The following is a 22,508-nucleotide window of genomic DNA, read 5'->3' on the forward strand; positions in this document are numbered from 1 at the left end:
TCCCATGGCAGATGTTGGGGGGACTGGAAGGCTGTCCCTATTCACGTAGAATGTTGTCCGACTCTGCTAAAATTGGCACTTAGGGATAACCCTAAAAGGTAATCATAAATGTTTACATTGTTCCTTTCCTTTCATGTTGTTTTGTCTTTATGTATATTGTGTTTTATATAGGCCAAATCATGATTTATTTGCATTTATATTCACTAACAACAGAGGAAGGAACTCCTAGATCTATTGATCATATTAAAGATGTACACACTTATGGTGCATCTCTAGTGCCCTGGAGCAGGGGTATTGTGAAGACAATTTCCCCTGTTTCTCCTTTGCAAAGTTAAAACTTCTTACTTTTTCTCTTGAAAGAGTTAACTTATACTGTTTATTACTGTGTTACTGCATTTTATATGTATGTTGTGATATATATCCTGTTCATTTGCACTGTATTTGCAAGGTTTTGTGGAAAAGGAGTTAATGAATACTGAGAGACTTTTGGGACTTTACATAAGAAGCTGGTAATTTTCCACAGCTGCCATAGAGTTTAAAGAAGAGCATGTTTTGTTTGGAAAAAGTCAGACTTATTTACCACCAAAACCAGACAGACTGACCCTTTGAATGTCTGGTTTGAGCTCTGTTGTTATATCTGGAAACTTGTTTTTGTCTGGAAAAACTTCTGTCTCATTGCCATTGAGTATCACTGAAGCTCTAATGTAAGTCTATGACAGACAGAAAGTGTTACATTGTACCTGTTTGTGCTGAGCTTCTCCACTCCACCCCTACCACTAGAAGGTTCCAGTCTAACTAAAACTGTATATAAGGAGAGCAGTCAGAGACCCTAGTGTGCTGCAGTTAGGGACCAGTGCTTGGAGGGGGAGATTCATGCCAATCTGCATGAGTGACCAGAAGAAGACGCTGAGGTGGGTGCGCTGAGCCACAGACCATGGGCCTCAAGCCTTTGGCCAGGGTAACAGCCTTGTGAGCGAGAGAGGGACAGCTAGCTCAGGACTTTCCTCAGCATCAAACCCTTCTTCGGCCAGGGAGGAGACTGGAGAAGCCAGCCCCATGCCTCACCTGTATTGTTTTGCACCTGAATTCCTCCAGTAAAGAAGCACCCTGGTTAACTTTAGACTCTGACTCTCTGGACTTATTTCCCATTGGGGTGTACCATGCCTTACCATCCCTTCCGGAGAACAGCAATACATGGTAAAATTATTTACAAATGGTCCTTAAGACCAATAAAGCCTTTTTATTCCATGTGCTATTTGCTACATGTTGAAACGTAACGTTTATTAATTCCATATTGTAAACATCTACTGACTAAATAATAATGTTTAAAAATATCAGCTGTGTCACATAGTTACTTTTGTTACTCTATTTGTAACACTGTTTACATCAAAGTGTGATTTAGCAAGCTAAGAATATAGTGAGCCGTTTCAGCTCACTGCTGCAGGCTCACTCTTCTTCTATCCCTGCACATATCACAGACTTTACCATAGATCATTTCATTAGTACTCACTGCGCATGTCACTAGACTTTTTTCCTCTAGATTTTATTCTGTGTCTGTCTAGGAATTTCTTTATTGCTACTTTTTATCTATGGAGTTCATTGTAGATAGTATGGAAAGTTGATACTATCTGTCCACTTATAGTTTTTATTTTTATAGTTTTTAACTCGGTTATTTTACTGTTTGATCATGATATATTTATATTAGTTAATATTAGTACACTATGAGTGACTGATAAATTGGCCATGAATTTATTTACCTTTATTTAATTATTCTATAAACTCTATCATATCTAGTGATGAGCGGCAGGGGCATTATTCGAATTTGTGATATTCTGCAAATATTTTGTAGAATATTCGTCGTATATTCTCGAATGCACGATTATTTTCTTCATTGCAAAAATCAGCAATGTAATATTCGCGTAATGCGCACGCAATACAGGCGTGGGTCACTTTTGCTACATTTTCCAAGCTGCTAGAAGTTTCTTGAAACTGGAGAAAATAGTTGGCATGGCAGAACATTAAAAATGGCTTTATATGCAGATAGAGTGTTCCAATATATTCGCAATTGCGTTAATCAGCACTAATATCGGCAAATATTTTGGCGCAATACGTGAAACTTCACATTTTAGGAGGTCTGACTACATATTACTGATTGGTGCACTATATATTGTTGTTACATCACAGCACTATGTCTGTAGCATGTACAGTCGTGGCCAAAAGTTTTGAGAATTACATAAATATTGGAAATTGGAAAAGTTGCTGCTTAAGTTTTTATAATAGCAATTTGCATATACTCCAGAATGTTATGAAGAATGATCAGATTAATTGCATAGTCCTTCTTTGCCATGAAAATTAACTTAATCCCCAAAAAACCTTTCCACTGCATTTCATTGCTGTCATTAAAGGACCTGCTGAGATAATTTCATTAATCGTCTTGTTAACTCAGGTGAGAATGTTGACGAGCACAAGGCTGGAGATCATTATGTCAGGCTGATTGGGTTAAAATGGCAGACTTGACCTGTTTAAAGGAGGGTGATGCTTGAAATCATTGTTCTTCCATTGTTAACCATGGTGACCTGCAAAGAAACGCGTGCAGCCATCATTGCGTTGCATAAAAATGGCTTCACAGGCAAGGATATTGTGGCTACTAAGATTGCACCTCAATCAACAATTTATAGGATCATTAAGAACTTCAAGGAAAGAGGTTCAATTCTTGTTAAGAAGGCTTCAGGGCGTCCAAGAAAGTCCAGCAAGCGCCAGGATCGTCTCCTAAAGAGGATTCAGCTGCGGGATCGGAGTGCCACCAGTGCACCAGAGCAAAGCAATAACGCTGCTCTCTCTCAGAACTTTGAAAACTGCAGAAAATGGCTGCTGGGGAGGTTCTTATATACAGGTCCTTCTCAAAAAATTTGCATATTGTGATAAAGTTCATTATTTTCTGTAATGTACTGATAAACATTAGACTTTCATATATTTTTGATTCATTACACACCAACTGAAGTAGTTCAAGCCTTTTATTGTTTTAATATTGATGATTTTGGCATACAGCTGATGAAAACGCAAAATTCCTATCTAAAAAAATTAGCATATCATGAAAAGGTTCTCTAAACGAGCTATTAACCTAATCATCTGAATCAGCTTATTAACTCTAAACACCTGCAAAAGATTCCTAAGGCTTTTAAAAACTCCCAGCCTGGTTCATTACTCAAAACCGCAATCATGGGTAAGACTGCCGACCTGACTGCTGTCCAGAAGGCCATCATTGACACCCTCAAGCAAGAGGGTAAGACACAGAAAGAAATTTCTGAACGAATAGGCTGTTCCCAGAGTGCTGTATCAAGGCACCTCAGTGGGAAGTCTGTGGGAAGGAAAAAGTGTGGCAGAAAACGCTGCACAACGAGAAGAGGTGACCGGACCCTGAGGAAGATTGTGGAGAAGGACCGATTCCAGACCTTGGGGGACCTGCGGAAGCAGTGGACTGAGTCTGGAGTAGAAACATCCAGAGCCACCGTGTACAGGCGTGTGCAGGAAATGGGCTACAGGTGCCGCATTCCCCAGGTCAAGCCACTTTTGAACCAGAAACAGCAGCAGAAGCGCCTGACCTGGGCTACAGAGAAGCAGCACTGGACTGTTGCTCAGTGGTCCAAAGTACTTTTTTCGGATGAAAGCAAATTTTGCATGTCATTCAGAAATCAAGGTGCCAGAGTCTGGAGGAAGACTGGGGAGAGGGAAATGCCAAAATGCCTGAAGTCCAGTGTCAAGTACCCACAGTCAGTGATGGTCTGGGGTGCCATGTCAGCTGCTGGTGTTGGTCCACTGTGTTTTATCAAGGGCAGGGTCAATGCAGCTAGCTATCAGGAGATTTTGGAGCACTTGATGCTTCCATCTGCTGAAAAGCTTTATGGAGATGAAGATTTCATTTTTCAGCACGACCTGGCACCTGCTCACAGTGCCAAAACCACTGGTAAATGGTTTACTGACCATGGTATTACTGTGCTCAATTGGCCTGCCAACTCTCCTGACCTGAACCCCATAGAGAATCTGTGGGATATTGGGAAGAGAAAGTTGAGAGACGCAAGACCCAACACTCTGGATGAGCTTAAGGCCGCTATCGAAGCATCCTGGGCCTCCATAACACCTCAGCAGTGCCACAGGCTGATTGCCTCCATGCCACGCTGCATTGAAGCAGTCATTTCTGCAAAAGGATTCCTGACCAAGTATTGAGTGCATAACTGAACATAATTATTTGAAGGTTGACTTTTTTTGTATTAAAAACACTTTGCTTTTATTGGTCGGATGAAATATGCTAATTTTTTGAGATAGGAAATTTGGGTTTTCATGAGCTGTATGCCAAAATCATCAATATTAAAACAATAAAAGGCTTGAACTACTTCAGTTGGTGTGTAATGAATCTAAAATATATGAAAGTCTAATGTTTATCAGTACATTACAGAAAATAATGAACTTTATCACAATATGCAATTTTTTTTAGAAGGACCTGTAGTAAGGTGTAGGCAACTTTCCTATTGGTTGCTAGGGATGTTGCTAAGCTCAGACAAAGACATTGAAGCCTTCTCATTGGCCCACAAGCAGGAAGCAGGGAGGGATCATGGGTTCAGATGAAACAAAATCTAGAATATTCAAAAATACTAATATATATCACTATATTCTAAATATTCGCAAATTCTCGAAGTGCCGATATTCGCGATTAATATTTACCATTCGAATATTCGCGCCCAACACTAATCATATCTATAAATTCTCAATTTTCCTTATTAAATTACAGTCTGCAAATCATGTTGTTAATTATTGAATCATGCATATTTATTTAATTATATTAACCCCTTAAGGACATAGGACGTACCGGTACGCCCTATTTCCCGAGTCCTTAAGGACCAAGGACGTAGCGGTACGTCCTAACTTTAAAATCGGGATTCCGGCGCCCCAGGGGTTAATCTGAACAGGATGCCGGCTGAAATCATTCAGCCGGCATCCTGTCACAATGCCAGGGGGGGGTCATGTGACCCCCCGTGTCGGCGATCGCTGCAAACCGCAGGTCAATTCAGACCTGCGGTTTGCTGCGCTTTTTGCAGTTTCTGATCCCCGCGGTCCCTGACCGCGGGGATCAGAAACTTCAAAGTGCCTAAAATCAAGATTTTGCACCCCCCCTGCACCCCTGCACGATTTGATGGCGGCGGGTGGTGCAGGGGGGGTGTCGCAGGTGGTGGGGGCATTGCGGGAGGCGGGCGGTGCGGCAGGCGGGATCGCGATCCCCCGCCCGTCTCCCCTTGAATAATCGTTGGCGTCTAGTGGGTTATACCAGGGTGCCAGCACGGCTGACATCGTTGATGCGATGTCAGCCGTTTAACCCTTTCCATACAGCGGTCCGTACGGACCGCTGTATGGAAAAGATTAACAGCACAGGGAGCTCCCTCCCTCTCCGATCGGGGGGCTGCTGTGCCTTTGCAGCCCCCCGATGGAGAGGGAGAGAGCCCCCCGAAGCCCCGTCCTCACCCTTCCCCGTCTGCGAAGTTGTGGCAGACAGGGAAGGTCCCCATGGCAACAGGACGCCTGCTCAGGCGTCCTGCTGTCCATGGTGCTGAACAGATCTATGCTAAAAGCATAGATCTGTTCAGTGTAAGTAAAATACAGTACAGAACCCTATAGGGTTCTGTACTGTATTATACAGACATCAGACCCACTGGATCTTCAAGAACCAAGTGGGTCTGGGTCAAAAAAATGTAAAAAAAAAGTGAAAAAAGTTAAGATAAAAATAAAACATTTATCACTGAATAAAAATTAAAAAAATAAAATACACTACACATATTAGGTATCGCCGCGTCCGTAACGACTTGATCTATAAAACGGTCATGTTACTTTCCCCGCACGGTGAACGCCATAAAAATAAAAACTATGAGAAAATTGAAATTTTGCCCACCTTACTTCCCAGAAAAGGTAATAAAAGTGATCAAAAAAGTTGCATGTATGCCAAAATAGTACCAATCAAACCATCATCTCATCCCGCAAAAAATTAGACCCTACTCAAGATAATCGCCCAAAAACTGAAAAAACTATGGCTCTTAGACTATGGAAACACTAAAACATGATTTTTTTTTGTTTCAAAAATAAAATCATTGTGTAAAACTTACATAAATAAAAATAAGTATACATATTAGGTATCGCCGCGTCCGTATCGACAGGCTCTATAAAAATATCACATGACCTAACCCCTCAGGTGACCACCGTAAAAAAAAAAAAAAAAAAACGGTGTAAAAAAAAGGAATTTTTTGCCATCTTACGTCACAAAAAGTGTAATAGCAAGCGATCAAAAAGTCATATGCACCCCAAAATAGTGCCAATCAAACCGTCATCTCATCCCGCAAAAAATTAGACCCTACTCAAGATAATCGCCCAAAAACTGAAAAAACTATGGCTCTTAGACTATGGAGACACTAAACATTTTTTTGGGTTTTAAAAATGAAGTTATTGTATAAAACTTACATAAATAAAAAAAATTGTATACATATTAGGTATCGCCTCGTCCGTGACAACCTGCTCTATAAAATTATCACATGATCTAACCTGTCAGATGAATGTTGTAAATAACAAAAAAAATGTGCCAAAAAAGCTATTTCTTGTTACCTTGCCGCACAAAAAGTGTAATATAGAGCAACCAAAAATCATATGTACCCTAAACTAGTACCAACAATACTGCCACCCTATTCCGTACTTTCTAAAATGGGGTCACTTTTTGGGAGTTTCTACTCTAGGGGTGCATCAGGGGGGCTTCAAATGGGACATGGTGTCAAAAAAACAGTCCAGCAAAACCTGCCTTCCAAAAACCGTATGGCATTCCTTTCCTTCTGCGCCCTGCCGTGTGCCCGTACAGCAGTTTACGACCACATATGGGGTGTTTCTGCAAACTACAGAATCAGGGCCATAAATAATGAGTTTTGTTTGGCTGTTAACCCTTGCTTTGTAACTGGAAAAAATATATAAAAATGGAAAATCTGCCAAAAATGTGAAATTTTGAAATTGTATCTCTATTTTCCATTAAATCTTGTGCAACACCTAAAGGGTTAACAAAGCTTGTAAAATCAGTTTTGAATACCTTGAGGGGTGTAGTTTCTTAGATAGGGTCACTTTTATGGAGTTTCTACTCTAGGGGTGCATCAGGGGGGCTTCAAATGGGACATGGTGTCAAAAAAACTGTCCAGCAAAATCTGGCTTCCAAAAACCATACGGCGCACCTTTCACTCTACGCCCCGCTGTGTGGCCGTACAGTAGTTTACGGCCACATATGGGGTGTTTCTGTAAACGGCAGAGTCAGGGCAATAAAGATACAGTCTTGTTTGGCTGTTAACCCTTGCTTTGTTAGTGGAAAAAATGGGTTAAAATGGAAAATTAGGCAAAAAAATGAAATTCTCAAATTTCATCCCCATTTGCCAATAACTCTTGTGCAACACCTAAAGGGTTAACAAAGTTTGTAAAATCAGTTTTGAATACCTTGAGGGGTGTAGTTTCTTAGATGGGGTCACTTTTATGGAGTTTCTACTCTAGGGGTGCATCAGGGGGCTTCGAATGGGACATGGTGTTAAAAAAACTGTCCAGCAAAATCTGGCTTCCAAAAACCATACGTCGCACCTTTCACTCTACGCCCCGCTGTGTGGTCGCACAGTAGTTTTCAGCCACATATGGGGTGTTTCTGTAAACAGCAGAGTCAGGGCAATAAATATACAGTCTTGTTTGGCTGTTAACCCTTGCTTTGTTAGTGGAAAAAATGGGTTAAAATGGAAAATTTGGCAAAAAAATGAAATTCTCAAATTTCATCCCCATTTGCCAATAACTCTTGTGCAACACCTAAAGGGTTAACAAAGTTTGTAAAATCAGTTTTGAATACCTTGAGGGGTGTAGTTTCTTAGATGGGGTCACTTTTATGGAGTTTCTACTCTAGGGGTGCATCAGGGGGCTTCGAATGGGACATGGTGTTAAAAAAACTGTCCAGCAAAATCTGGCTTCCAAAAACCATACGTCGCACCTTTCACTCTACGCCCCGCTGTGTGGTCGCACAGTAGTTTTCAGCCACATATGGGGTGTTTCTGTAAACAGCAGAGTCAGGGCAATAAATATACAGTCTTGTTTGGCTGTTAACCCTTGCTTTGTTAGTGGAAAAAATGGGTTAAAATGGAAAATTTGGCAAAAAAATGAAATTCTCAAATTTCATCCCCATTTGCCAATAACTCTTGTGCAACACCTAAAGGGTTAACGAAGTTTGTAAAATCAGTTTTGAATACCTTGAGGGGTGTAGTTTATAGAATGGGGTCATTTTTGGGCGGTTTCTATTATGTAAGCCTCGCAAAGTGACTTCAGAGCTGTAGTGGTCCCTAAAAATTGGGTTTTTGTAAATTTCTGAAAAATTTCAAGATTTGCTTCTAAACTTCTAAGCCTTGTAACATCCCAAAAAAATAAAATATCATTCCCAAAATAATTCAAACATGAAGTAGACATATGGGGAATGTTAAGTCATCACAATTTTGGGGGGTATTACTATGTATTACAGAAGTAGAGAAACTGAAACTTTGAAATTTGCGAATTTTTCTAAATTTTTGGTAAATTAGGTATTTTATTATGCAATTTTTTTTTATTTTTTTGACTTTATTTTACCAGTGTCATAAAGTACAATATTTGGCGAAAAAACAATCTCAGAATGGCCTGGATAAGTCAAAATGTTTTAAAGTTATCAGCACTTAAAGTGACACTGGTCAGATTTGCAAAAAATGGCCTGGTCCTTAAGGTGAAAATGAGCCTGGTCCTTAAGGGGTTAATTTCCTCATTATTCTCAATCAATTATTAGTCACCATATATTGCTTTTATACAGAGGCTAGTTTTTTATTGTATACTATATTTTATGACCATGTATATATTCCCCCTGACCCAGTAATTTACATATAACAGGTGCACAGAAAAATTGTAACATTATAATGCTCATTGCTATTTAAGCACAAAGTGGGAGGAAAGAGAGTAGACCCTTTAATGATGTACCATAACATATACTGTAGCTGCTCCCAATTGTCGTTATTATCGATACTGTCCATAAGTCATGTAGAGCTATTGTCATCAATTAGTTTTCTAGACTGATGCTCCAAGAATAAATGCTACTTAGGTCAGAGAAAGGATACATATGTAAATCTCTCGTTCAATCCTAGAGGGGTCAGGCTCTTGAGGCAATATATCCATTTTGTTTCTTCTTGCTGTAATTTTTTGTCTATGTCCCCTAGTCTTGGACCCACATTCATTTTCTTAATTCCCTAAAGTTTGAGATTCTTTGTATCTTCTTTGTGTTTGCCTTGAATATGTCTTGAAAGAGCTGTATCTGATTCTGTATTGATGCAACTCAAATGTTTGGATATGCATCTTCTTAATTGTTGTATATACAATTTTGGGCAACCGCATTCAATGGCATAAATCTCACCTGTGGATTTGCAGTTTATATATTCTTTGATTTGGTACCTTTTATTGTCTACTAGAATAGTAAAATCCTTCCTTGGTACCATTTTATTACAAAAAATACAGTCTCCACAGGGATAAGACCCTGTCATGGATAGCAATGTGGTGTTATGTTGTTTTTTTTTTTTTGTTGGAAGTGACTATGTACCAAGTTCTCCTTCCTCTTCTATACGTAGTTGTTGGATTGGGAGAGATGACTTCTCTCAATTCATCATCCGTCTTTAAAATATGCCAGTGTCGTCTCAAGATATTTCACACTTTCTCATGGTGCACATCATACTTCCCAATACAGCGTTTTATATTTTGGAGACTGTATTTGGTTGCAATAAGGATATCCATAAAACCCATTGGAAATAAAAAAAAAATATATATATATATTTTGCTGAAGAAATTGCGCTTATGCTGGAGTAGTAAGGTAAAGTGTGGAGCGCTCCACGGACTACATCAGCATGACTTTATGAGAACTCCGCCAGCTTGAATACAGCTCGTGGCAACACGCGGGACGCTGAGATACCACGTGAGTCCTTGCTATTCAGCGAGCGCTATTGCGGCATAGACATCACCTGTACCCAGTAAAGGGTGCTGGAGGTAAAGGTGAGCGGAACTACCACTATGTGGGACACCGCGTTCGGTGAAACAGCTAATTACCAACAGTGAGTACATGATCTTTTACCACCATTAAGGACATATCACTAAAGAAGAAATTGCAATAACCTAAAGGTGAATGGAGAAAATAAGATAACGAGAGTTGTGAACACAAGTTAAGGCCTCTTTCACACTTGCGTTGTCCGGATCCGGCGTGTACTCCACTTGCCGGAATTACACGCCGGATCCGGAAAAACGCAAGTGAACTGAATGATCCGTCTTCAAAATGCTTTCAGTGTTACTATGGCAGCCAGGACGCTATTAAAGTCCTGGTTGCCATAGTAGGAGCGGGGAGCGGGGGAGCGGTATACTTACAGTCCGTGCGGCTTCCGGGGTGCTCCAGAATGACGTCAGAGCGCCCCATGCGCATGGATGACGTGCCATGCAATCACGTCATCCATGCGCGTGGGGCGCCCTGACGTCACTCTGGAGCGCCCCAGGAGCCGCACGGACGGTAAGTATACTGCTCCCCGCTCCCCACTACACTTTACAACGGCTGCCAGGACTTTAGCGTCCCGGCAGCCATGGTAACCATTCAGAAAAAGCTAAACGTCGGATCGGCAATGCGCCGAAACGACGTTTAGCTTAAGGCCGGATCCGGATCAATGCCTTTCAATAGGCATTAATTCCGGATCCGGCCTTGCGGCAAGTCTTCAGGATTTTTCTCCGGCAAAAAAAATGTTCCGGTCCGGAACTGAAGACATCCTGATGCATCCTGAACGGATTTCTCTCCATTCAGAATGCGTTTGGATAAAACTGATCAGGATTCTTCCGGCATAGAGCCCCGACGATGGAACTCTATGCCGGAAGAAAAGAACGCAGATGTGAAAGAGCCCTAAACGATATTCCATATTAATATGGAACAACTAACAACTAATATATCTTTATGTGCAAATAGCACTTCTACAGATGTGGACTATCTGAATTCAAAAAGAGGACAATTATCAATATGTTATAAATAAACCACAAAAGTATATGGCTGTAGTATATACTGCACCATAGTATATATGTAATAATTATATACCGTCAATGGTCACAATATATACTGCTAACAGTTATATTTGCAGCCATATTGAATGTTGATGCAGAGTGAGATATATTGTTTTTTTAAGTAAGGCATTAAGTATCTTATTTTATTTATTTGATTCTATCAATTAGGTTTGTGTTGTATATTTTTGGGGAATGTGTAACATTAAATATTTTTTATATTTTTAATGGACATAAATGTCTTGGTGGTTCCAAATGAAGAGTGCCTGCCCATAGTTATATATATTTATATATATTTCTTTACAATTAGTGAAGACCGACTTTTGCTGCTGTTATGCCAAAATTTCCCCACTGAGGGACAATAAAGGGATTTTCTTCTTCTTCTTTTAACCTTCTAAATCCATACTAACACAGCAGCTTACATTGTCACATTGGATGGTCATTTTGACTTTTAGAATAGATTACATAGAAAAAGACAATAAAACACTGAATAATTTAATCTAATTGAATACAGATCTCTATATAGATTTCAAGAGCCATCAAATTATGTAGTCATTAAGAAAATAATAGGCCAATTAAGGTACTTTTCTGACATTGTCTTAACCGGCGTAACACAGTTAATGATCCACTCATTTCCATTCAAATTAAACGCCATCAAACGTGTTAGTGCTTTCTATGGCCTAACAGGGTGACATATCTAAACTTGGGTGAAGCAGAGTGTGTGAGCTGTGAGGAAATTTTTTTTTCAGGGTAACCATCTCACAACACTGACTCTGTTCAAAGAAACATCTGCCCATTCTTGGATCCTGCTTTGTGTGAGCAGATGTTGTAGGCCCTTGTTTTCTGTCTTCCCCTTTTCTTAGTAAGGCCCCATTGACATGACCGTAAGGGTTCCGTGCCCACATTGCAGACCTCAAATGGCAAGTCCGCAATATATGGGAACCAGCCGTGTGCACTCTGTGGTGCGGATGTGGACCCATTGACTTGATTAGGTCCGCGATCCGCAAGGTATCGTCAAAGATAGGACATGTTCTATCTTTTGTGGAATGGAGGGACAGGTCAGAAGGCCACTGAAGCAATATGAAGAACTTCTGTGAGCTTTCGGGTCCGTGCCTCTGCACTACAAAAGATAGGATATGTCCTATCTTTTGCTGTATCTTGTGGATCGCGGACTTGTTCACGTCAATGGGTCCGCATCCCCACCATGGAGTGCACATGGTTGGTACCCGTGCATTGTGGACCGCTATTTGAGGTCCACAGCACGGGCACGGGGCCCTTATGTTCGTCTGAAGGAGCCCTAATTATTAGGCAAAAAGTCTCTTGACAATTCACCACACATAGTACAATTTTTCATTTTTTTCATTCATATGTGATTATTTGTTTGGGGAGATATTATGCTCTTCTGATGACCATAAGCTATTGAAATCTTTTTCAAAACATCCTTCCTTATAAAATCCATAGTTAAGATTCTCCTGCATCAACAGGTAGAAGTCTTCCTGCCAGGAGCAAACTGGCCATAGACCCTACAGGGAAATTTCCCTGTGGGCCAATGTCCTGGGGGCCACCCTAGCCCTCTTCACAGCCTCCATCCAGGTACATAATTATCTGATGCTCTCAGTAGTAATTAATGCTAGGAGTATCAGGTAGTTTTGCACCTGGCCTTCAGCAAATCGCCGGTGAATTCAACAGTGTGGCCAGCCTAAGAATGACCATACAGTCGAATACTGCAGGGACACAGCAGTATTTTCTGCTGCACTGTGGTATTTGGTTTTGCAGAGGCAATATTTTGTGCTGCACTGCGGTATTGCTGGCCCTGCCTACTTCTGTCATCCCTGCCTACTTGTGTTGCCCCGGGTTCTGTCAATTTGGACCCGCCTACAACTTTTAGGTTTTTTTTTTCAGGACCACCTTAAATTCCCAGTCTACTCCTGCTTCCTGCTAACATCCAGAGAGGGACATTAACGCATGTATCAGACCACTCCTAGGTTTTGTTTGTAGTCTGTAGCCATGGGGACACATAGGTCTGGGCAAGAGCTGTGTAGACATAACTATAGGAGATTTTTAACAGTGACACATTGCCTACTATTACAGAGCTAATCCCTAAATTTCATACAAGTTTTGAGTTAGACAGAGCCATAATATGGTGCTCATGGACATTGTTGGGACATACTGTATCCCCGTATAAATCACGAGTATTGCTTTTCGGAAAGAATATCTCCAAAAACTAAGCCATATGGAGGCAAGAGGATTAGCATTTCATGCTTTAGGCACAAGGTTCTGCTCCATCATATCCCTCAAAAAAACTCTAAATAAAGAGTGATCTTGTAATCTAGTCTGTGGCAAATGACTAGATTATCAGATTATTTTCCCGAAAGGCATGGATTATAAAAAATCAAATAAAAAATCAAACCATTTTAATGCTCTTCAACCTCTTTTCTTTCATTACAAAATAGTAAGAAATCCTAACATCTCCTTGGAACTTTGAGTGCATTAAGAAATTACAAATAATTATGCTTCAAGCAATTTGGTTCCTAGTCATTGCCCAGAGCATTAATAGTGCTACCTCAGCTAAAGCTAATGGTGAGATGGAATGTCCTTGTAGCTGTAAAATGCTTAACTCTCATCTAATGTATTGCAATTAGAAAATAGAAACCTTTTGTGGAGAAAGATGGATTTTGAACGGAATGAAACACCATAGTATAATTTAAGGTTCTTCTTAGCTGTAAATGCTGCAAAGTTAACGATCGTACACTCCAAGAAGTCCGCTTTATAGAGATGCTTCCAAGCTGTGAAATTGCAGCTCTCTCTTTTTTTCTAGGAAAAAGAACTTGTGTCAACACTTGGACCCATTGAACCATACTAGCGTCATTGGGGAGCCATGGCATGAGCTATGGCACTTCATACCCATCCTAATATAAAAAACCAAAGGTTATTCTGGAAGCAATATACAGTTTCAGTGTAAATTTTAGCAAAATTTGGTATTGATGTGGCACTGTACTATGGAAAATCTTTTGGTTCGTTATAGCGACATATCAAAAATTTTGATTGATGGAGGTCCAAGCACTGAGACATCCGTCAATTGCTACAACAAGGAGAGAGAAGTGCTCGCATAGAGGACACTCCCTCCTCGCTACAGAAGGCAGAATCAAGACAGGCCCATAGACTTTCTTTTGAGTCCACCTTGCTTCTATTTCCTGTAGCGAAAAGTGAGCGCACACCATGAGAGTACACTCTCACTCCTCATTATAGCGATTGGCAGGTTTTCCCAAAGAACAATGCCACTTTAAGAATACAGAATCCCTATTGTTGACTTATTTTAAATACTGCATAGCCAATTTTCTGGTGGGTATGCAATCCATAGTTATGATGTCTTGTATACAGAGACAAGCATGTACTATTGATAATCTGATATAATTTTCAGTACTCAATTAGCATAAAAGTTCATATAGCACAAACTGTATTGAAGCTCCAACAGAAATGTGGCAACGTACCCGCCATATGCCCTTTTTCAATAAAGCAGGTAAGTGTGGGGTTCTGAACTAATGTCCATCACAGCTGTCTGGCTTAGCTGATGAACTAAGCCAGAAAGCCTCCTTCAAACACATAATGACACAGGGTGAGGAAGCTCTCTACCTGTTTCGACAAGGCAGTGAATGTGGAGCTTCCTTGACCAGACGAGAGGGTCTGTAGAACAGGACATTTCTGCTGGTTTCATAAAGTAAGTATTTTAGCCTGTTATTTTAATCATTTTCATAACATCTAAATAATATTTTATGTCCTGGTGAAAAAGATGTATAGGCAGATGGCTGGTAATAACACTGAGGCAGTGGTTGCAATAAGTGGTTTCTTTATTATAGGATATGCAGCACCCAGGAAGCAACATGACATGTAACTGTATGCACTGCAGTGTCACAGCTTATATACAGTATATGTCTTATATACACTCATTGTAAAAAAATAATAATAATAACACGCTCAGATAGAAATGTTTGATTACTGCAAAACTTGGCATGCAGATATGTCTCAAGTGCTCAGCTTTGGACTGGGATTCCTTAGACCCACCAGAGAAAAAAATACCCAAGGCCAAAACCCTTTATCATCGATAAAATCTAATTTGTTCGTAACCTAAGACGCAGACCCAAGTGGACAGTGATTAGTTCAAAAGGCAGCTCCAAATGCAATTTCTGGTTGGTCCGTTCGACCCTGCAAGCGCATATGTAATTGGTTACAGGCGTGGTCTGATTAGACACTGGGTCTTGCCACAACCAAGTGTAAAAGTGCTTTTCTATAAAGATGCTCTTAGAGGCTACTGTTGAGTAGTGTACCTCTTGGTGAGTGATCGCTGACTATATCACTAGATATGTTTCTAGGACACACTCAAGGACATTTTGCCCAGTTGACAGACTGAAAGCGGTTGCATTAATGGACAGAGAGAAGCAAGATGGTTGTTTTGAAGAATTGCCTGCCAGCTAGGCCATTCTGACCTAGCTGTTAGGAGGTGTTGAGAGGTATGGTTATGTGAAGGCACTCACACACAGACTTGAACTGAATTATATTTCACTATGAATCCAGGTTATGTTTGGGATCATACAATAGTCAGGTTTGAGTATGGAGGCCTCTTGGTGAGTGCTTCAAATCTGCCTTTACATTGGAGGGACTGACTGCCCTAACTGCTGGTGTCATCTGGGGATCCATGGCATATGACAGTCAGCCATCCGTAGTAGTGATACAAGGGTCACTTACAACTCAGCGATACGCGCAAGACATCCTGCGGCCACATGTGTTGTCTTTCATGGCAGTGCTTCCAACTGGCATTTCCTTCAGCAGGATCCTACTCGCCCACACACAGGAAGAGTTTCCTAGAAATGTCTCTGCCAGATTACAACACTTCTTTGGCTGCCCGGTCACCAGATTTATCACCATTCAAGCATTTATGGGACTAGCTGGGATACCATACAGAACCTGTATTCCTCCATGTCAAACCATATCTTATCTTGTATCCAGGCTCTGTTCTGTTTCTGGGCTTTCATGGTCTTCTGTAACTTGTGAGACCTCTATAAGGTGCTACTCCTCCTGGGTCGCTGCTCTGAGCTGTAGCTGCTCTATCACGACTCTTTTGACAGGCAATTTGAGACACTACCTTTATACTTCTCCATGATTGCTGCAGGTAATAAGCGGTAGCCAGGTTGCCCAACCACAAGCAGCAGCACACTCCAGTTCTCCAGTTTACCGGGTACTCTACACATATGCTTACACTGGCCTTGTTTTCTTTCTGTCTCAAGGGCCTTCCAGTAGGGTCATATGATCAAAAGGTCCTGCTGCATGTACACAATTCCATAACACAGTTTGGACACTATGGGGGTGATGTATCAAACTGTTGTAAAGTAGAACTGTTCCTTTAGAAAATGAAAGGTTGAATCTGATTGGTTGCTATAGGTTACTAAGCCAGTCCTACTTAACACCAGTTTGATAAATCTCCCCCTATATAAAAACATACATTTCTAAAACTGTATAAAATGGATACACATTACAGTAAAGCAAAACTATTAACATTGTAGCCGATGATGGCTGCCAATTTAAAGAAACAGTACCATATAAACCAACTGGACACATAGTTATCAATAATGTTGCAAATTTTTAGATGGGTTTCTCCACATATTGTATTACACTGAGGAAGCATGATGCTTGTCCCACTTGATGCCCATGTTTGACTGGTTTCCGCCTTGGTAATAATAAATGTGGTTGCAATTTTTATGTATATGAAATGTGAATTCTGTTTGCTAATATCGTCAACATCCTTGGATATTTGTATCAATAGAGAATAAGCAGCACAGAAACCGAAGACTAAATGTGGTGCAATCCTCGACAGACACAAGTCCACTTGTTCATAGAAATAAGTGTAGATGCTTATTTAAGTGCGTTATTAATTGTTGTAGACTTTTTTGTGGATATTTACTTGGACTTTTGTAAACATTCTTTGTGGATATTGTTGTGTTCATTTTCTTGGATGTTTATAGACATTTTTGTGGACATTTTCTTGAAAGTTTGTAGATCTTTTTGTGGACATTTTCTTGTGGACATTTTTTGGTCATAATTGTATGAAAGAAAATAGTGCTTACCCTTTCAGCAACCAACTACTGCCACAATTCATACTCTAGCAGCAAATGGACATAACAGAAAACCTCATACTTAAAATTACGCATAGTGACTTCCTAGCATTTGGGACTCTCTAGTTTTTCTTTTTACTACATTTCCAGATCTATAGGAATTGTTCCACTCTGGTGCTTGGTAGTAAAAGTGTGCTAAAGCAAATTTTTTACATTCTTTTGTGTGGCTGTCATGAATTATTTCTCCAAGAAATTCCATATCTTTATCAAATAATTACAGATCTTTACATTTTTCACATAGCTTTTTACCCCCATGTAGTAAATCTGTTAACTGCCCTAAGGAATTGTTATTGCATTGATAAGATTATCATGTGCTACATACACCAATATGATTTCCTACATGCAAAAATAAAGAGCAAATAGAAACGATCATCGTGTTATCCTCAAAATTCCAACACTTTTTTTTTCAATTTTAACTGTTTATGGGTTTACATACCTGTGCAGATATTGTAAGGAGAATTAAGAGGAGTTCATGCCGCACATTCTCCCCCTGTTATATCATAATGCTGGTGTATTGAAATGCAAAGGATGCAGATTTTGGATTTTCAATCTACAAAATGCCTCGTCTGTTGAGATTTCACTCATTGTAAGTGAATGGTGAAATCTTAATTGGCATGTAAATTCAAAGGCAATAAGGAAAAAAGTTTGGACTTCATTTAACAAAATAACAACAAAATAAACCAAACCAGTTATATCTATTCTATATAACCATTCTATCTTTTATTCTCTTATTTATCTGTCTGTTTGCCTAACTATATCTCTCTATTTATAAATGTAGCTCTATCTACAATGCATTCAGTAAGTCTTCAGGCTCTTTCACTTTTTTTTCATATTTTGTTATGTTGCGGTCTAGTGTGCTGAAATAAAAAATAAAAATAAAGAAAGAAATCACTCTACACCTTGATTGGAGTCCACCAGCAGTAAATTTAGTTGACTGGACTTGATTTGGAAAGACACTATACATCTATATAAGATCTCACAGCTGACAATAAATATCAGATCAAAAACCAAACCATGAGGAGGAAAGAACTGACTGTAAATCTTAGAGACAGGATTGTGTGGAGGCACAGAAGACCAAGAACCAAATGGTCACTCTGGCTGAGCACCAAAGATCCTGTGTGCAGATGGGAGAAACTTCCAGAAGGTCAACCATCACTGCAGAACTCCACCAATCTGGGATTTTCGGCACAGTGGACAGAAAGAAGCCTCTCCTTAGTACACATGAAGACACGTGACACATGAAGTGCACAAGATACATGAAAGCCTACCTTGAGTTTGCAGAAAAATAAACAAAAAATCACCTAAAAGGCTCAAGGACTGGGAGAAACAAAATTCTCTGGTCTGATGAAACAAGATTGACCTTTTCAGCCTTGATTCTAAGTGTCATATCTGAAGGAGACAAGGCTCTGCTCATCACCTTGCCCACTAACGTCCCTACAGTGAAGCATGGTGGTGGCAGAAACATGCTGTGGGGTTGTTATTCAGCGCCTGGAACAGGGAGACTGGTCAGGGCTGAGAGAAAGCTGAATGGAGCAAAATACAGAGAAATTCTTAATGAAAACCTGATACACAGTGCTCTGGACCTCAGACTGGGCTGAAGGTTCACCTTCCAGCAAGACAATGATCCTAAGCACACAGCCAAGACAACACAGGCTTGGCTTAGGGACAACTCTGTGAATGTCCTTGATCCACGTGGGCAAACCTTTTGGCATCATGGTCAAGTAGACTGGAGGCTGTAATTTCCAACTAAGTCCTGAGTAAAGGGTCTGAATAGTTTTTCCTTTCCAACAAATTAGCAAAGATTTCGAACATTCTGTTTTCACTTTTTAATTATGGGTATTGAGTGACTGACAGAAGTTTCTTTTCTTAGAATGTAGACATTCAAGATACTGTATACCTAATTGTTAAAAATTTGACAATTCTCATCCCATTGTCATCTAACGTAACACTCCATATAGCTACAGTGCTGATAAACATATCCTAAACTAAATTTTGGTTCAATGTATTCAAGATTCCAGCTTCTTTCTTGTTGAATGCTGACGTTCTCATTTGTACTTGAAGACACTCCGATCCTTTTACTGTGTAGCAGTTGACTAATGTCTCCATTTTGACATTTATGTTTTTTTTTTCCCTAGAAAATCTCAAGGTCTCAATAAATGATGAAGACACCACTCTTCCTCCTCCAAACAAAAGAGTGGAGATGGGCCAAGTGTCCTTTGAAGGTGTTGTGTTTGTCCCACCGCCTGCCAGATTCCTGCATCTTCTGGAGTATGATGACAAGGTAAGCAATATTAGTGAATTGTCTACATCTCTTTTCATGCTTCATATTGGAGTAAATGTATTCGTGGAAAGCAAAATTCTACTGAATTAAATATAAGCCTTTGTGTTACTGTGTGTGGCGCTCACAATTATTTATACAAAGAAAATCCCCTCTCGACTGTGTACCGTAAAGCATGTGTCTTCACAGGGAAAAGGGGATTCTGCTTTGAAGGAGGTCTGTGTGAAACAACATGCTTGTTTTTTTGTCCTGTTACCTACAAAGGATTATTCAGATAATAAACAGGAGACACATCACCACAGCAGTTGGCAGGTGTCAAAAAAGAGATAATTGACAAAACATGTACAAAGAAAGTCACTATTTCTGCTGCTTTGTATAACAGCAGAAAGGCACATTTCACAATCACGGATGCTTCCTCCGCATTCATTGTAGGAGAAAGGAAACATGGGAAGAAAATAGTGTTTCTATGTGCTAGAAGAGAAGATAATTCGAAATTCGCTAAAATGTTTTGTAATCGTATGTATATGAGACCATGATGTTAACGGTATGTTCTTAACCAAGGTCAGTGTTTTTTATCCAGGTTCTTTGAAGATTCCTCGGAATACAATGGCAGCAAGAGCTGTATGCACGGAAGGCTGATACTGCTCCCTAGTATGGAGCCGCACAGCCTCCATATGCTTCTCTCCAAACCTCATTATGTTCCATATGTATGAAACAGTGGTATCCCTTAGAAGTAGCTCTTCTAGTAAATCTGAAATGTGATGGGCAATTTTCAACACAGACATTTGTACAGAATCCATCATTAAAAGCGTTTTTCGGGAGGAAAATATTAATTATTTGTCTTCAGGATAGGTCATCGATATCTGATCAGTGAGTTCTGACACTTGGCACCGCCACCAATCAGCTCTTTCAAGATGCTGCAGCTCCATTCATTTTTCTTGTGGATCTGCCTGGTGTTGCAGCCCAGGCTCATTTACTTGAAGAGGACTGAGCTGCACTTAGATGAATGTGATGTTACTGGCCTACAGTAGTTAGTAGCCACTGTGCAAATCAGAGTGCCATGGCTCTTCAAATGGGTGATTGGCAGGGGTGCAAGGAGTCAACTCCCACTGATCAGATACTGATCACCTATCCAAAGGTCATAAATATAAAATTGCTGAAAAACCCCTTTTAAAGACCTATCTGTGTCTCGTTATGAAATTGAAGGCATACAGAGGTTCAATAGTGACCCATACATATTACATTGGAGGTTGGATGGAGATTTAATAAGGGTGCTTGTATAAGCTCTTAGTAAGGTTGGCAATCAGACTTAATCCTGCTTGTTGGTGCTTGGCAAAAAAGTCAAGAGAATATTATGGGCAAGAATTATAGGAATCTGCCTCCTCCTGCACCAAGCCTATATGAGGTGGCTCTAGTTTTTAGAATAGAGTTTTCAAGGGTTCCCCTATTATTATAAGGTTCGGAATCACTGTTCTAGATGCTAGTTTTAAAGTGGTTGTGCACCTTTGGTGGGGAGTTTGGCAAATCTGCATTCTTTTTGTCAGACCTGCGAAGGAAAGCATACTTACCTGCTTCTTGAAGCTAGCTCTCTGCTCATTTTCTCCTCTATGCTCTGTAAGGATTCGCTTTGGTAGGCAGGGTAAGCGAACGGACGCAGTACAGAGGCAAAAACCAGTTTGTAAAGCAAAACTTCGGTGTTTATTCACACATAAGGGGTAGCACAAAACTCAATCACTTTGCAGTCTTGGTGTTTGTTCACACACGAAATGTTCATAAAGCAAGAAAGTCACCTTATCTCCTGGGTGTTAGTTCAAACCCTGCTGGCAGTTCTGCATCGTCAAGTCCATAAGCAGGCTTTAAGAGGCCTGTTTCCCCAACTTGCAGGATGACAGGCCGAACTGGATGGACAAATTTCTTTTTTTGGCCTTATGTACTATGTTACTTTGTTACACCTGGGTCTCAGCCCTCCAACTCGGCACATGCCTCAGATCCCAGCGCAGAGAGATCCCCTCTGCTGATCCCAGCTGTCTTATATAGGCAGCTAGGTGTTGGCAAAACCCCGGACCGGCACCTGAGGTCCAGTCCGGTGTTTGACCCCACCTGGCCGCCAATCAGTTCAGCAGCACACAATGGGAGGAAAATACCTGTTTTCCCCAGACAATACCCTTCACTGTGTCACAGCTCCCAGGATGTAAACTTCCATATCTATACCACTGCAACCAGTACCTGGATAATGCTCCCCTTGTGTCATGTCAAATGGTCACATGATGCAAATGAAGCAGGTCACCTCTGCGGCCAACAATTGGTCGCAGCCACATCAAAACAAAAGTTTACGTCCTGGGAGCACAGCAGAGCAGCTGAGACCATGGAGAGAAGGAGTGGAGAGAGTGTTGGGAAGCAGGTAAGTATGCTCCTTACAAGAAGAGAGTGTGTGCCAACCCCTCCCCGTCCTCCGCTAAAGTGCACAGCCCCGTTAAAGTTTTTTTTTCTTAGGACAGGCTACCAATGTGTGACCTACAACTTATCACACAATAATGGCCATCGTAATTAAAGGTGTATTGTATTCCCATCTGTAAATTTATGGAATATTCATAGGATGTCCAATACATTTCTGATAGGTGCCAGTCCCATGTCTAGCACCTGCTTCTATCTCAAGAACACCATACATGTCTACCTCTCAGCATTCACTTCAACGGGAGCACGCTTACTTGGCTATTTTTGGAAGTGAATGCAGAGAGCAGTAGATCTCAAAATATCAAAAAACTGCAGTGAGATAGGGCCCCAGTCTTGAGATAGTAATGGCTCCCAGAGGTGGGATTGGCACCTATACGAAATTTATGTCATATCCTATGGATATAAAATAAAGGTCCAAATGCAAATGCACATTTAATTAATGTAAAACCCTTTAAGGCTTAGGTTCATCT

General features: G+C 40.5%; 1 protein-coding gene across 1 annotated transcript in view; it reads left to right on the top strand.

Moving 5' to 3' along the window:
- MORN1 (MORN repeat containing 1) overlaps positions 1-22,508 on the top strand; it is a 436,773-nt gene that overhangs the window by 235,828 nt on the left and 178,437 nt on the right. The window contains exon 11 of the mRNA XM_044281850.1: positions 19,442-19,587. Coding sequence (XP_044137785.1) covers positions 19,442-19,587 — 146 coding nt within the window. The remainder of the gene's footprint in view (positions 1-19,441; positions 19,588-22,508) is intronic.

This window comes from Bufo gargarizans, chromosome 2, assembly GCF_014858855.1.
Source record: "Bufo gargarizans isolate SCDJY-AF-19 chromosome 2, ASM1485885v1, whole genome shotgun sequence".
NCBI lineage: Eukaryota > Metazoa > Chordata > Amphibia > Anura > Bufonidae > Bufo > Bufo gargarizans.